The 14066-nt window shown below is 64.4% G+C and overlaps 1 protein-coding gene across 5 annotated transcripts in view; it reads left to right on the plus strand.

Annotated features, from left to right (window-relative positions):
* Positions 1–14066, plus strand: part of AGAP3 (ArfGAP with GTPase domain, ankyrin repeat and PH domain 3) — a 52538-nt gene that overhangs the window by 23328 nt on the left and 15144 nt on the right. For 3 of the 5 annotated variants that reach the window (XM_019795559.2, XM_034639625.1, XM_034639645.1), the window contains exons 3-11: positions 1459–1517; positions 1777–1864; positions 2081–2166; positions 2302–2443; positions 2868–3002; positions 3194–3321; positions 4843–5001; positions 8453–8545; positions 13151–13255. In XM_019795559.2, the coding sequence (XP_019651118.2) occupies positions 1459–1517; positions 1777–1864; positions 2081–2166; positions 2302–2443; positions 2868–3002; positions 3194–3321; positions 4843–5001; positions 8453–8545; positions 13151–13255 (995 nt within the window). Of the gene's footprint in view, positions 1–76; positions 158–1458; positions 1518–1776; positions 1865–2080; positions 2167–2301; positions 2444–2867; positions 3003–3193; positions 3322–4842; positions 5002–8452; positions 8546–13150; positions 13256–14066 lie in introns of those variants that run through there. The other 2 variants (XM_034639655.1, XM_034639634.1) reach the window with 2 other exon arrangements.

The following is a 14066-nucleotide window of genomic DNA, read 5'->3' on the forward strand; positions in this document are numbered from 1 at the left end:
GCCCCGCGCGCCGCGCCCGAGCCCGGCCGGCCCCGCACCGCTGCCGGTCTCTGGAGACTGCTCACCAGCCGCTTCCGCCGGAGGGAGCCCGTGCCCGCCGAGCCGCTGTGGAGCCCCCGGGCGGCCGCGGCCCCCGGGCTCCTGGGCGCGCAGAGCGGTAAGGGAGCGAGCCCGGCCGGGAGTCGTCTCTGGTTGGAGTCCCTGGTTGAGAGCGGGTGTGAAAACAAACCGAACCTGCCTGGGAGAGAGGGTGTGCCGTGCGGCCGGGGACTGAGTGAGACCGGCGCCTGTGCGCTCTGGGTGCCTCGTGGGTGCCCAGAAGGTGGCTGTAGCAGAGGAGGACTTGCAGGTGCGTCCAGTGTCGGTCACCCGCCACCGGTCGCTACCACTGGCCCTTGGCATGGTGGAATGTGAGGCCAGGACGGAAGGGCCCCTTCCTCACTTCTGGCACTTGCAGAACTGAGTATCCGGAGGGATGGAGAGTGCACATGCTTCTAGCTTCCAGGTGGGCTTGAGCCCTCACCTCTAGCTGCCTCTGCACATGAGCAGAGGGAGTGCTTGCAGACCCGACCGATGGTGGCAGCTACTCTTTGACAGCCTGGGGAGGGCAAGCAGGCAGAGTCTGGCCTGGCTGGAGGATGGCCATTACAACGCAAAGAGTAAAGAAAATGGGGCTGGTGGTGGGGCTGGAGGGGGTTCTGGGGAGGTGGAGGGTTCCCCTCCCCAGGACACTGCCAGAGGCAGGCAAGAGCTGAGAAGGGCCTGGACCTGAGTGCGGGCAGCCCGGGAGGTGGATCTCTGGGAGGTGGCTCTCCTGGAAAGACAGAGTGGTGGCCTCCCACCTAGGAGGAGCTTGGGGAGGAGGGCCAGTTGGGCAGGATAGATAGCTCCCCATTCAACCTGTAGATAGCTCCCCATTCAACCTGCCCCTCACAGAACAAGGCCAGGTAAGGGCTCCTCCCTCTTCACCCCGCCTAGGAATGTGGTGGGTGGCCCCACCCTGTGAGGGTGAGCTGTTCCTACTCGCTGCAGGAGGCTGGCCCCCCTGCCCAGCTGCCAGGTGCCCGGCCCAGCTTGGGTCTGAGCTGAGAACTACTGGAGAGGCCTCTCACCTGGGCCGGGGGTCTGAGCCCTGGTGGGACCAGGCCCAGGTGTGGCTCAAGGTGGGAACTGCTTACCTTGCTAGAGCAGTAAGAGAAGGAGGGACACAGGTCCAGGGTAGAAGGACTGGGCCCACACCTCTTAGAGTCCTCTCCCTGAGGACCGTCATTGCTCTAGTCCTCTCCGGAAGAATTTTTTTGTCGCTCTCTAGAGAATTAGGAGTGAGGATTGGGGTCCCATTGGACGGTGCTGTTTTCTGGCCGTGGCCAAGGAGGGGGCAGTATAGGAGACAGCTGGTGGCGATGGCACCGGCCTGTGTGCCTCCTGAGTCCTGATGGGTGGCCTTCTCTCCTGCAGACTCCTTTGTAAACAGCCAGGAGTGGACCCTGAGCCGCTCGGTTCCGGAGCTTAAAGTGGTGAGTGAGATCTGGGGGGGGCCCAGGCAGCCCTGGGTCTGGGTGGGCACAGGCTAGCGCAATGGGTCCAGGCATTGCTTCCCCCACTTCCAGTCCCCTCCTTCTCTGGTCTTGGCCTTTCTCCGAGGCCCCTCACTTCTGGTCAGCTCTCTTTTCTAATCCTTAGTTCTGGCCCTTCTTCTTAGGGTCATCTGTCTTTCCTGTCCCATGTTTTCTGTCTTGCCCCTGACCATGGCTCTCACCCCTTCCTCTCCCACAGGGCATTGTGGGGAACCTGTCTAGCGGGAAGTCGGCCCTGGTGCACCGCTATCTGACAGGGACCTATGTCCAAGAGGAGTCCCCTGAAGGTGAGCATCACGGGCTTGCCTGGGCTCTGAGGCTGTCTGCTCTGCTCNGCCCCCCCCCCCCCCCGGTGCCCCCGGCTATTGTCTGTGCCGGGGAGGCCGGAGCCCCCCCGTCCTTCCGAGTCTTCCTGTCTCCTCTGTTGGTAGCTGTGGATTTCAGCAGTGCTTGGCCGCGGTGGGCTCTCCCAGCTTGAGGCCTGATCGTGCGCTCTGTCCTAGGGGGTCGGTTTAAGAAGGAGATTGTGGTGGATGGCCAGAGTTACCTGCTGCTGATCCGAGATGAAGGTGGCCCCCCTGAGCTCCAGGTGATGCTTCTGCCCCCCCCATGACGCCCCTTGCCAAAGGATCGGGTTGGGATTGGGCAAAGCTGTGTGTGTGCAGAGGGGCGTGGAGCTTGCCCAGGAACGGGTGCAGGGGGTAATTCTGCTCGGTCCCCCTAGTTTGCTGCCTGGGTGGATGCGGTGGTGTTCGTGTTCAGCCTGGAGGATGAAATCAGCTTCCAGACGGTGTACAACTACTTCCTGCGGCTCTGCAGCTTCCGTAACGCCAGCGAGGTGCCCATGGTGTTGGTGGGCACGCAGGGTGAGCGGGCCCACGGGGCTGGTGCCGGGGGGGGGGGGCGCGCGCGCACGGGGCCCGCGGGGGCAGGAGAGAAAGCCACCTGCTCTCCCCTCCCGGTGCTGACTGAGCCTTCCTGTGTCGCCCCAGAGTGGGCACCGCCACCTTGCTCTATACACGCTCAATCTCCCCAGCTGGAGCCTCCCACCCGTGTGACGATCGTGTCCACGGTGTTGGGGGTGAATAAACGGAGTGGCTGGCTCGTGTCCACTCTGAGTCAGTGGCGGAGCTGGAACGAGGCCTGGATGCCCGTATGCTTGCGCTCCGCGTTGTCCACCGGCCTGGCTCATGGCCCATGCACGCTCGGACCCAGCGCCGCACCCCGTCCCCATCCGTGGCACCGCTTCTTGGCAGGCTGAGTAAAGTCCCACCCTCCCGCCTCCCACAGACGCCATCAGTGCCGCAAACCCGCGGGTCATCGACGACAGCAGGGCCCGCAAGCTCTCCACAGACTTGAAGCGCTGCACCTATTATGAGACGTGCGCGACCTACGGGCTCAACGTGGAGCGCGTCTTCCAGGACGGTAACTCGGGAGTGGGGCGGGAGGCTCCTCCCCTTCCAGGACGGTAACTCAGGCGTGGGGCGGGGAGGCTCCCCCAGAGCGGGGGCTTAGGACGCTCTTTGGCCAGCAGGGCTGTGTGCCCTGGGGGGCGGCTCTAAGCTGGGCTTCTCCCTTCTCCCCAGAGGGGTAACTGACTCTGCTGTCCCCTGCAGTGGCCCAGAAGGTAGTGGCCTTGCGGAAGAAGCAGCAGCTGGCCATCGGGCCCTGCAAGTCACTGCCCAACTCCCCCAGCCACTCGGCAGTGTCCGCCGCTTCCATCCCGGCCGTGCACATCAACCAGGTGCGGCCAGCCTCCCCTCCTCCCGCCGCGTGTCCTCGCCTCGGCCCTCATCATCCTGTCTTGTCTGCCTGCGTGTCCCCACCTCGTCTGGTCTCCCGCCTTGTGATTGGTGTGAAAGCGCTGGCTTGAGCTCTCCGTTGCCTGCACGACTGGCCTGGCCCCCTCTGTGCCCCGTAGTGACCACCTCCCTGCTAGTCCCCGTCCCTGCTGCCGCCCCTCTTGCCCCGCAGCCACGGTAGCGGAGGCCACCCCGAAGCTGGCTTGGGAGTTGCTCCCCCTGGAACCATACTCGGGGGGCGCTGGAGGGCTCTCACGGGCCTGCTCCCTCCTCACCTGTGGCCCTGCAGTTAGAAGGGCAGCACGGGCCTCACGGGGGCCGACGGCCTTCGTGCCACGTGGGGTAGTAGCGGTGCTGAGCCAGGCCCTGCCAGCGATTCTCCCCGACAGCCCCGGGATGCCTGCCCACTTCCTGCCTGCTGCCTGGTTAGTTTTGGGCCCTCTGTCCCTGGCTCCGCAGAAAGGCCCGGGTGGGCACAGATGCACTGGCTTGAGTGGTCAACCTGACTGCCTCCGCCCTACTTCTGCCAAGGGCTGCTGTCTCCAAGGCCCGCCCGGCCCCCCGGCTTTCCGACGGCAGCCTGGGTGCTTTTCCAGAGGCTCCTCTGTTAGTGTTTCAGGAGACAGCAGGTTTTCCCCGGGAGCATCCCCACCTGGAAAAAAGGAGAAGCGCTAGGTCTTTCCGCGTTTGCCCTGAGCCGGTGGAGTGTGTGGCAGGACATCCGGGCTCGGCATGCGGGCCCTGCCACGTGGCTCTGAGGCCAAGGGGCAGCTGTTGGGGCATTTTGCTTTTTGTGCGGATGAGGATTCGAGGAGGCTGTCAGGGCAGGACGTGTTCTCTGCTTCGTGACCATGGGCAGTTAGGAAGCAGGCCTCGCTGTGCTGTGCGTGTTTCCTGAGTCCCGGAGTAGCTGTGGCCATGCGCTTTCTGTCTCCATCCTGTGATCCCCTCTGTCTCTCTTCCTTTCCCACCTCTGTCCTTTATCTGCTGCTTCTTCTGAGAGCAGTCTTTGCTCCGTGCCGCTCTCGGCCCCGGCTCTCCCGTAACCTGCCCCAGTCCCACACACTGTCCGGAAGCAGACCACTGCCTCCCCGGGCGTCCCGCGCCCCACCCTGGCCTCCCACATCTTTGGCACATGTCACTGACTTGGGGACTCATCTGAGGTAACCTGCTCCCTTGTGCCCGACCCCCTGTGAGGCAGGGCTTCACCGGTCTTTGGCACTTACTCTGACCCGATTCAGCTCACAGGTGGGCACGAAAGCAGGCCCGCCTGGGCCCTAGCGGGGCAGCCCAGGGCGGTGCTGGCTGGCTCCTGCCGGCCTCCAGGCTGTGCCACCTTCCTCCTCTGCTGCCCCATGAGCCCCAGGCCAGGTCCTCACACCGCAGGGGCTCCCAGCTCCTGCCTGCCACGTGCCGCTGCGCCCCGCTCCAGAGCAGCCCTCAAAAGCCCTCTCTGTCCTTAGGCCACGAATGGCGGCAGCAGCGCCTTCAGTGACTACTCCTCCTCAGTCCCCTCCACCCCCAGCGTCAGCCAGCGGGAGCTGCGCATCGAGACCGTGGCGGCCTCCTCCACCCCCACACCCGTCCGCAAGCAGTCCAAGCGGCGCTCCAACATCTTCACGGTATGTGCCCTGCGCGCTGCCCTCCCGCCGGCCTGGCTGCCGGCACTGGCGAGGCAGGGCCCAGCCCCCAGCCCCCAGCCGGGAGGGAGCAGGCAAGAGCCACAGACACTGGGCCACGGGCAGCCCGAGCCAGCAAGATGCCATCCACGCAACACACACTGTTTCTGTAGGCTCCTTCCCAGTGCCCTCCTGCGCACATCCAGACTCTTCTTGACGGTCTCGCTGAGCCCACAACGGGCTGCCCGCAGCATGGGCACACAGACCCTCCTGCCTCTGCCGCACACACTCCCCCCTCCCCCAACCCGTAGAGCTTCTTGGCCAGCTCGCGGGATCTTTGGGCACGTCTGCTCTGACGCCCCCGACGCCCTCGATTGCACAGTTGTGGATCGAGCCCCCACGGTTTTGTGCCCAAGGCTCCACGAAGGGTTAGCTGGCAGAGCTAGAACCGGGGCTCAGGCCTCCTCATCCGCATTCTGCTCTTTTCCCCTGACCTTACGCTTCTCGCCCACTGCCGCAGTTGGTCCGCAAAGGGCTTAGACGTCTTTCCCCAGGTCTCGGCTCCTGAGGCCTAGCCTGTGCCTCATCGCCCGGCCTCGGGCCCCGTGCAGGCTCGTCCTCTCCCCTCCTCACAAACCTCACACCGGGGACCCACGTGCCTTCTGTGGCTAGGGGCCCAGCCCTGCAGCCCTTAGGCGCCCCCAATCTGCTGGCTGTCCGTGGCCAGCATCTGAGACACAGTGCCTGCCCCATACTCTCACCTTCCAGCTGGGACTTGGCTGGGCCCTACTGGGAGTCTTGGGTCAGATGCAGGTGGGTGAGCTGGCTGTGTGGATTCGCAGGAGACCACTCGGGGCTTTTGCGTCAGTCTGCGCGCCTCTTTCTGAGCAGCAGGGCTTGGCTCGCAGCCTGGTCCTGTGTCCAGCCGGCCCTGCCAGGCTCTCCAGAGCCCCGCCCAGACAGAGCCAGTGCCCCCAGGCCTCGTTCATTCATTCTTGCCTCTGCCTGCCCAGCACACCGCTGCCGGTCTGCACACCTCCGTCCCCCCCTCCCCCCGTGCCTGCCACGAGCCCCCTCCTTGTCCCTGCTGACCACCCCTTTCTGCGGAAAGCTGCTGCCGTGCACTGCGCTACCCCAGCCCCGAGCCTGCCTAGGCTCGAAGCGTCTTGTTTCTGTTCACGCGCATTGAGCCACTCACTGCCCTGGGCTGCCTGCTAGTGCCTACATCCGCTGCCACAGAGCTCCCCGGGTGCTTGTGTTTGCAGTGACCGCCGTCCGCGCCCCTGGCACCTGCTCCCTCCGCCCCATCCTGAACCTTTCACTTCCTCCGCTGCTAGGCCTACTGTCCTCCCTCTGCCGTCCATGTCCCACTCACGGCCTCCTCGCTGCGCCCTCCGTGCTCCCCGCTGCCTGCTCCGCTCCGCTGCGCTGCCTGCGCCTGCCACCCTCGCTGCGCGCACGGCACGGCCTCCCCCCGGCCCTTCCACTCTCTCCATCCTCACTGTGGCGACCTTAGTTTTTCTTTTCATTGTTTCCATGGTGATCTCCCTTGCGCCATTGTCCACGAGGAGGCCTCGAGACCTGTCTGTCTCTAGGAGCGCGTCTCGGGACCTCCCCACTCTCATCGTTGCTGTCGGGGCCACCTCCTTGCCCTCATCGTCCTCCCCAGCAGAGCCACGCCTGCTCTGTGGCCGGTGTCCTTGTGACCCACCCCCTGGTTGTGGCCATCGATGTCCCCAGTCTCCCCCATGACCTCATGTACTCATTTTGTTGCCACTCTTGCCCTGCTTCCCATGCTGGGGGGCTGCCCTTCAGGGCTCCCAGGGAATCCTCTGGTGGTTGGGGGCCTCTTGGCTCACCAGCCTGCCCGGGGCAGACTGCACCCCACTCCCCCCAACCAGCTCTTTGGTCCGGGGACCTGGTGGCAGCGGTTCCATCTACCTTCCTCCTCCCTGGGCCGAAGGAGCAGAGGCTGTGGCGCCCAGGAGAGGCCTGGGGCAGGTGCTGATGGCGGAGCTGTGGGCAGTGGCCTCTGGCCCGGTTCTTCCTACTCCCATGGTTGTGTGCCCCCCCACCCTGCAGTTGCAGGCCTGTGCTCTGGCCTGTGCCCCAGGCTCCCGGCGGCCTGGGAGAACAGGAAGGGATGGGGGCCCCGGACGCCCAGTGGCGAACGTTCCCTGATGAGCCGGACTGCCCAGCGGCCCCTGCCGCCACCGCCGCCTCCTCCTCGTCCTCCTCCTCTTCATCCCGCTGCCGCCTCTCCCCAGGCACCTGGGTCTCTGCCCTCACCAGTGCTGACCGACTCGTGCGGGGCTTGAGTATAACTTGCCAAAATCTTTATTCTTTCGATATTTGCAGATATGTGCCACTGTTTCCAACTTTTCATCAACAAAAAGGCCTTTCCAACTCCTTCCAAATTAGAAGACCAGGTGGTGACACACAGCACCTCTGGACATTCTCCCCTGTGCGGGGCCGGAGGCGGGCCGGGCCCTGGGACTGCTCTCAGATGAGAAGCGGCCGCCGTGCTCCCCACTCCAGAGACCCACAGGAACCTTTGTAACTAACCCCCACCCCCAGGGAAGGCTAGGAACGCTGGAGCCCGCGGCTGGGGGCTGCCGGGGGACCAGGCCCGGCTGGACGCGCTGCGCCAGGCTCGCTGCATGGAGAAGAAGGGAGCTCGGCCCCACGCCCGGCGCCAGGCCAGCGCAACAAGGCCCAGAGGGGCGGGGGCGTCCAAGCGCCCGCCCCAGCACAGCTGCTCCTGGGGGGAGCTTTCCTGCCCCTCCCCTCCTCTGCTCCTTCCTGCATGGACTTCTGCCGTTCCTGCTCCGCTCCGGATGCCACAGCCACCGCCACGCGCTTGCCTTTTCCCCTCTTGGCCTCCCCATTTCCTAGGATCCGCGTTGGGGCGGGCTCTGCCCCAGGAGCCTGGCAGGGGCGCAGGGCCTCTTCTGGCCTCTCTCCTCTCTCTCTCCATCCACTGTGCCCCTCGGGCCTCGCCGACTGTGCTCGGTGCAACGTGCTGTGTGGTGTCTGCTGCAGACGGGCCACTGCCCGCTCACTTCTGGACTTTGCTCTCCCCGGTTATCGTGCCTCGTGCTCCCTGCCGTCCCTCAGCCCCACCGTCCACCTCTCCTCGCCCCCTCCCTTCTCTTATGCCCCAGCCCTCTGGGCTGCGCGCTCCTTGCGCCCTTGGTATTCCGTGTCCTTGCTCTTTTGTAAGGGGCGGGCCTGGCTCAGTGACCTGTGCTGCTCTGTATGGTGCCGTGTGTAAGAATAAACCCATTGGAATACTCGTGGTCTCCGTTCCTTCCCGGTCCCGCCGCCCCGGCCCTGCCCCACTTCTAGGGCCTGCCCAGGAGGAGGGAGGAGGGGAGGGCAGGGGAGTACAGGTGGGCTGCTGTCCCCCATGGACCCTGGGCTCTTTTAACATGCCTCTTCTTTTCTCTTGCAGTCTCGAAAGGGTGCCGACTTGGACAGGGAGAAGAAGGCGGCCGACTGCAAGGTGGACAGCATCGGGAGTGGCCGGGCCATCCCCATCAAACAGGTCAGCACTCCTTTGCCCTGTGGCTGGAGAGCGGTGGAGATGAGGAATGAGGCCCGGGGAACACGGCATGATGGTCTTTCCTTCCGGGGCCCCGAGGCGGGGGGTGATGTGAGAGGCGAGCACAACCCCCGCCTGGCCTGAATGCTTCACCGGGAGAGAGGTTCTCCCGCTAAGGCCAAACCTCTGGGAGGAGTGGCCGCTGGGGCTGGAGCTGGCCCGCTGCGGCCTCTGCCGGGTCCTCCTCACCGCCACCGGGGGGCAGCAGAGAGCCGCCTGCCGTCCTCAGCGGCTCTCCCGCGGTGGTTCAGGAGTTGGGTGGCCAGGCCTACCTGTCCCACTCCCAGAAAAGGGTTTCACAGAAGAGTACCCTGAGGAACACGCACTGAGGGGCACGTTGAGGGCTCCTCCGGCCCTGGCTCATTAATGCAGTTTGCTCCACGGGAGCCTGCCTTCCCTGGAAAAGCTGAGTTGAGCTGCCCCCCCTACCCCCGGGTGCCTCCTTTCAGAGTCTCTGCCTGCAGGGCTGGGCCTTCAGAAGCTTGGAGCTTCCCACACCCCCCGAGTGGGTCCCGGTGCTGGAGAAAGACCTTGAATGCGGCAGGGCGTCCTTGTGCAGAGATGGTGGTGTGTTGGGCAGGGCAGTAGGGCTGCTGGGCGGGGAGGGCGGGAGAGCCGGGAGGTGTCTGTGGAGCTCAGTCAGAAGCCTGCTGGCTGACATGCCCGTGAGGACGGGTGCAGCGGCTTGGTGGTCAGGATGCTGGGCTCAGCCCAGATCTTCGTGGGAGCTGGTAGTTAGACATGCCATGTCTATAGTGGCTGTGTTGTCTGTCAGGATGTGACTACAGAGGAGACTGGGGTGGCCAGGTCACCGGAGCTCTGCCAGGCCAGGGCCCCGTGGTCAAGGTTTGGCCCTCCAGGCTGGGCCTTCTGGGGCCCGTGGGCAGTCTGACAAAATTCTGTGTTAAAGTGGGATTCTGACCCTGCCGTGAAGGTCCGTTTTGAACGGAGAGCCCGGGAATGGTGTCTGGGTCCCGGAGGGCAGGTGGGGAACTCTCCGTTGCTCCATGTCCTGTGTCTCTGCTCCCGTCCTCCCCTGGAATCTCATCACAGGGGGCCTGGCAGAGGCCACTCTATCAGATCGCCGCCGGGGAGGCCCGGGCAGCGGCCAGTCTCCTCACCTGTCTGTGTGTGTCTGGGTGCAGAATCGGACCCCATAAACCTGTTGATGGTGTGATTGTGTGTCTGGGGGCTGTGCAGACGAGTGCCGCTGGGGGGCCGCTCACCAGGCGAGGCGGGGGTGCCTCCGGAGGCCCGGCACTCTCCGCTCTGGGGGGGGGGTGCTTGCTGAGCTTGCTCCCGACACATCAACATTTAGTACGTAAAAAAACACGTTTTCCAGGGCCCTTATTTTGAGATAAGGGTAGCCCCAAATGCCTCCCTCCTGTTTGGGGTACAGGGTAATTTGTCACTTCCCTGAATCCCCCACATGGAGGGAAGGGAGAGCTGTAGGAGGGGGCTGGAGCCCTTTGAGCTTGCCCCTGGGGCAGCCCCGGGCCAGCTGGGTCGCCTGGCTGGTCCAGGTCGCTAAACCTCAGGGACCCCATGTAGGAGCGGACCCTGCCAGGAAGGAAGCTGAGCGAGCTCTCATGCCACAGCGGGGTCGCACAGGGGTCCCACAGGGCGCTCAGGGCCTGTCTGCATGGAGGTGGGGGCCGTCCATGCTCTAGTTTCCCAATCCCCATGGCCCTTGCTGGCACTTTCCCCCAACCTCCGGCTGCCCCGGGCCGGTGTGGCCCCCTTCCCGCCCTCGTGTCCCGGTCTCCCCATCCTGTTCCTTCCCCCTCCCCCCCCCACTCCTGCTGGGAGTGGAGATTGCATTTCAGTTGCCATTTGCATTCCCAATCAATCCGGACTCCGCAATTAAGCCGGCTGTCGGAGCTGGGAGGGAGGCGGTGGCGGAACGGGTCCTCTGGGGGCTGTCGCCTCCGCACCGCTCCCATTCCGCCCCAGATTGCTTCCTGCTCCACCGTGCGCAGCCGGGCCGGCCAGGGAGGGGAGCAGGAACCCCTGTAGCTCGTCTCCCTCCTTGGAAGGCAGGATGTGAGGGAACAGGAGGCCCTGGGTAGGCAGGCCTCTCGCTGGCCCAGCCTTTCTGCTTGTTCTGTGCCCTGTGCGGGCTGGCAGGTGAGAGGCAGGTGAGAGGCGGGCGGGGGCATGAGTGGGCGGCAGGTCGAGTCCCTGGCCAGTCGTGCTTGCTCTCCTCCTTGCCGTCCTCCCACACCCCTGCTGACGGCGCACACTCGCTTGCTCTCGGAGCTCATTAGCACTAGGCCATGGCTCCCCAGGTGAAGGAGGGGCCAGAGAGCTGGGTAGGAGGGGGCTTCCCTCCCAGGCAGGCCCCGTGGGCATCCTGATCCTGACCCCCTGCTTGGAAGTGGGAGGAAGCCCCGCGTGTAAGTCCGCCCTCCCTATCTGCCCGGCAAAGGGGGCCCAGGCAGGTAACGTGACTTGTTTGATGTAGAGGGCTAGCTGGTGGCAGACGGGAGCAGGGCCTGGCTTCCGTTCCCCGTGACCCGGAGCTGGGACCGGGCCCAGGAGGGAAGGGCTCCAATGTGAAGAAGATGAAGGGTCCGGCGAGGGAGGGCAGGGCTCAGGTGGGAAGGATTTGAGAGCAGAGGCTAGTGTGGAATCCCCCACTGAAGGCTGGGGGCTGTGGAGGAGGGGGAGACGAGGAGCAGGTGAGCTGGCCGCGGCAGCCATTCTCTCAGCCCTTCCTGAGGGCACCGGGTGAGACTGGGGGCTGCCTTCCCCAGAGTCTGGCCGGTGGTCCTGAGGGGTGTTGTCTGCAGTCAGGGGACAGGAGGGGGTGGATGCCATGCCCAGAAGCAGATCACTGAGGCTCCTTTGCAGACCACAGGGCAGGGGTCCGACTGCCTTCTGGAATGTTCCAGCCATACAGTCTAGTGAAGGTCCCGTTAATACCACTTGTCTTCACATGCTCCTTGTGAGAATAGGGTGTCTCATGCTGATGGGGACCAGGTCGTAGTGTGTGTCCTCAGGTGACTTGGGACTCCCAACTTGATCTCATGTGGCCGCCCCTCCCACAAAGGCATCTGTCTTTTGGGGGCGGTGGGAAGAGGGGGGCAGGGAAAGGAAGGAGTGGTAGTGAGGATCTGAAACATCTGTTGAAAAGTGGGAGACTCTCGGCTCCTTTTTTTTTTTTTAATTAATTTATTTGACAGAGATAGAGACAGCGAGAGAGGGAACACAAGCAGGGGGAGTGGGAGAGGAAGAAGCAGGCTTCCAGTGGAGGAGCCTGATGTGGGACTCGATCCCGGAACGCCGGGAACACGCCCTGAGCCGAAGGCAGACCCTTAACCGCTGTGCCACCCAGGCGCCCCTCGGCTCCTCCTTGGTTCCTACGGGGCAGGACGTCCCAATGGCCTGTTGGCTTACCTCCTCCCTTTAGGACTGAGCCTTCTCTTTGGAAGAACTAAGAGGGGAAGTGTAAGAGAATCTGGGTTTACCCTTCACCCTTGGGCTCCAGGACCCTAGCTGATACTGTTCCCTCACACTCGAGTCTCTTAATCTTTGTTTTCCTCCGTGTCTTAGGGCAGGGCCTCCATTCCTCAAGCAGGAGCCATTACAAAACCACATCTTCGAGCCGCACCTTTTTGGTCCCCACTGGGGTGGACTCCGGGTGCTTGCTCTGCTCTCTCCTAGCCTCTACTGGCCCTGGCTCCTCCCCACTTGGGCCCCTCCTGTGTGGCTCTCCCCTCGGAGGAGTTTTGTCCCAGAATCTCCAGGGAATGCTGCCTCTTCTTGGCCCTCCTGTGTTTGGGGCGGGGGGTCTCCCAGGGGTGATCCTGGTCCTGAGAAGCTGCCCCTGGGATCAATTCGTGGCCCTCTGTCCTCTCCCTGACCCCAGCTCTTATCCTCAGCCGTTCTCCTGTGCTGTCTGGTGTTTCGGGGAGAGAGCCAGAGGTGGGCAAGGGCATCTTCAGGGGTGGCCATCGCTGGCTCTGCCCCGCGGCCTTCCTCTGTTGGCCACAGCTCCTTTCAGCATCTCTGACGGCCGCCGTCGGCTGGCTTCTCCCAGCCCACCCACCAGACGTTTGCTGGGCGTCTGCTGTGTCCAAGGCACTGTCACGGTCCTGAGGGTGTGTCCGCGAACAGAGCACAGCCTCGCTCTCTCGGAGCTCTCTCCCCTGCATGCGGAGCGTGTTGTAGGCTTGCATAGAGAACTTGGCTGCTGAGCTCTGTGCCTGGGTCACCACGCTGCTCGCCCTGGGGAGTCTGGGGCATTCTGGGGACGGTTCACCCACCGCTGGAGACCTACGGGCGGGAACATCACTGCCAGGAGGTCATCTGACACCCTGCCTCCTGGTGCTGGCGTGGCCCCATGACTCCGGGGGACTGGGGAGGTGGGCCCCCAGAATGCTTCCTGGAGGACGGTCAGGACAGCCGCTGGCTTCCGTCCTTTATAGCCTGTCGGCTCAGATGAGGACAGGGACAGAGGATGATGCTGCCTCTTGTCACCGTGACCTTCTCTGGGCCTGGTATGTGTGGGCTGGCACCCGCCTCTGACCCAGACTCTGTCCTCAGGGCGTCCTGCTGAAGCGGAGCGGCAAGTCCCTGAACAAGGAGTGGAAGAAGAAGTACGTGACGCTCTGCGACAACGGGCTGCTCACCTACCACCCCAGCCTGCACGTGAGTCCGTGGGGCCCCGGGCTGGGCCAGAGCCACAGAGGGGGGCGGGCGGACTCCAGCACGGAGGGAAGCGGTTCAGGTGGACTCACCCTTCAGAAAGGGCCCCGCGGTGGCGGCTGGGGAGCCGTGCAGACCGCAGGATGCACTCCGGGGCCGAGCGCTCGCCCGCAAAGCTCTGAGTTGTGGTTGAACCCTTCGGAGCACGCTCAGCCCCGGGGCAGCCGCCTCCGGGCCCGGCCTCTGCATGCAGTCAGCGTCTACGTCCCGCACACTCCTTGTTGAAAGAACTGGATGGGGCCTATTTACGTGGAATCGCTCAAGTTGCGGGTGCCAGTGGTTGCCAACCAGTTGTCTTTAGGGAAGCCACATCAGTGGGGACCTCCGGGTACCTGGGGTGATAGAGAGTCGGGGGCCGTTAAGCCGGGGCTGCCGAGACAGGCACGGGTCCTCTTGGGAAGGGGAGCGTTTGGAGGGGTCTGGAGGGTGTGTGGGTCCGCCCCGGTGGGGGGTGCGATGATGGCAGAGTGGCCCCTGTGGCAGCTCCCCCACCCTTCCTTCCTCCCCCTCCCCTCGCTGCGTGGCTCCAGCACACAGCTGTCGCCAGAATCCATCTCTGTCACCGCCCCACTGCGGGGCTAATGAGTTCTCCCGTGAAGCCCCTCGAGCACAGCACGTGGGCCGGCCCCACCCCCGGCCCGGCGGCCCAGGGCCTGCCTCTGAGGGTCCCTCGCCTGCCCCTGAATCTGCACAAGGTGTCAGGGAGGCCCAACCCAACAGGTGCTTGGCCCACAGTGCCTGGCCCGACCGGGGC

This window comes from Ailuropoda melanoleuca, chromosome 1 (assembly GCF_002007445.2).
Source record: "Ailuropoda melanoleuca isolate Jingjing chromosome 1, ASM200744v2, whole genome shotgun sequence".
Lineage (NCBI taxonomy): Eukaryota > Metazoa > Chordata > Mammalia > Carnivora > Ursidae > Ailuropoda > Ailuropoda melanoleuca.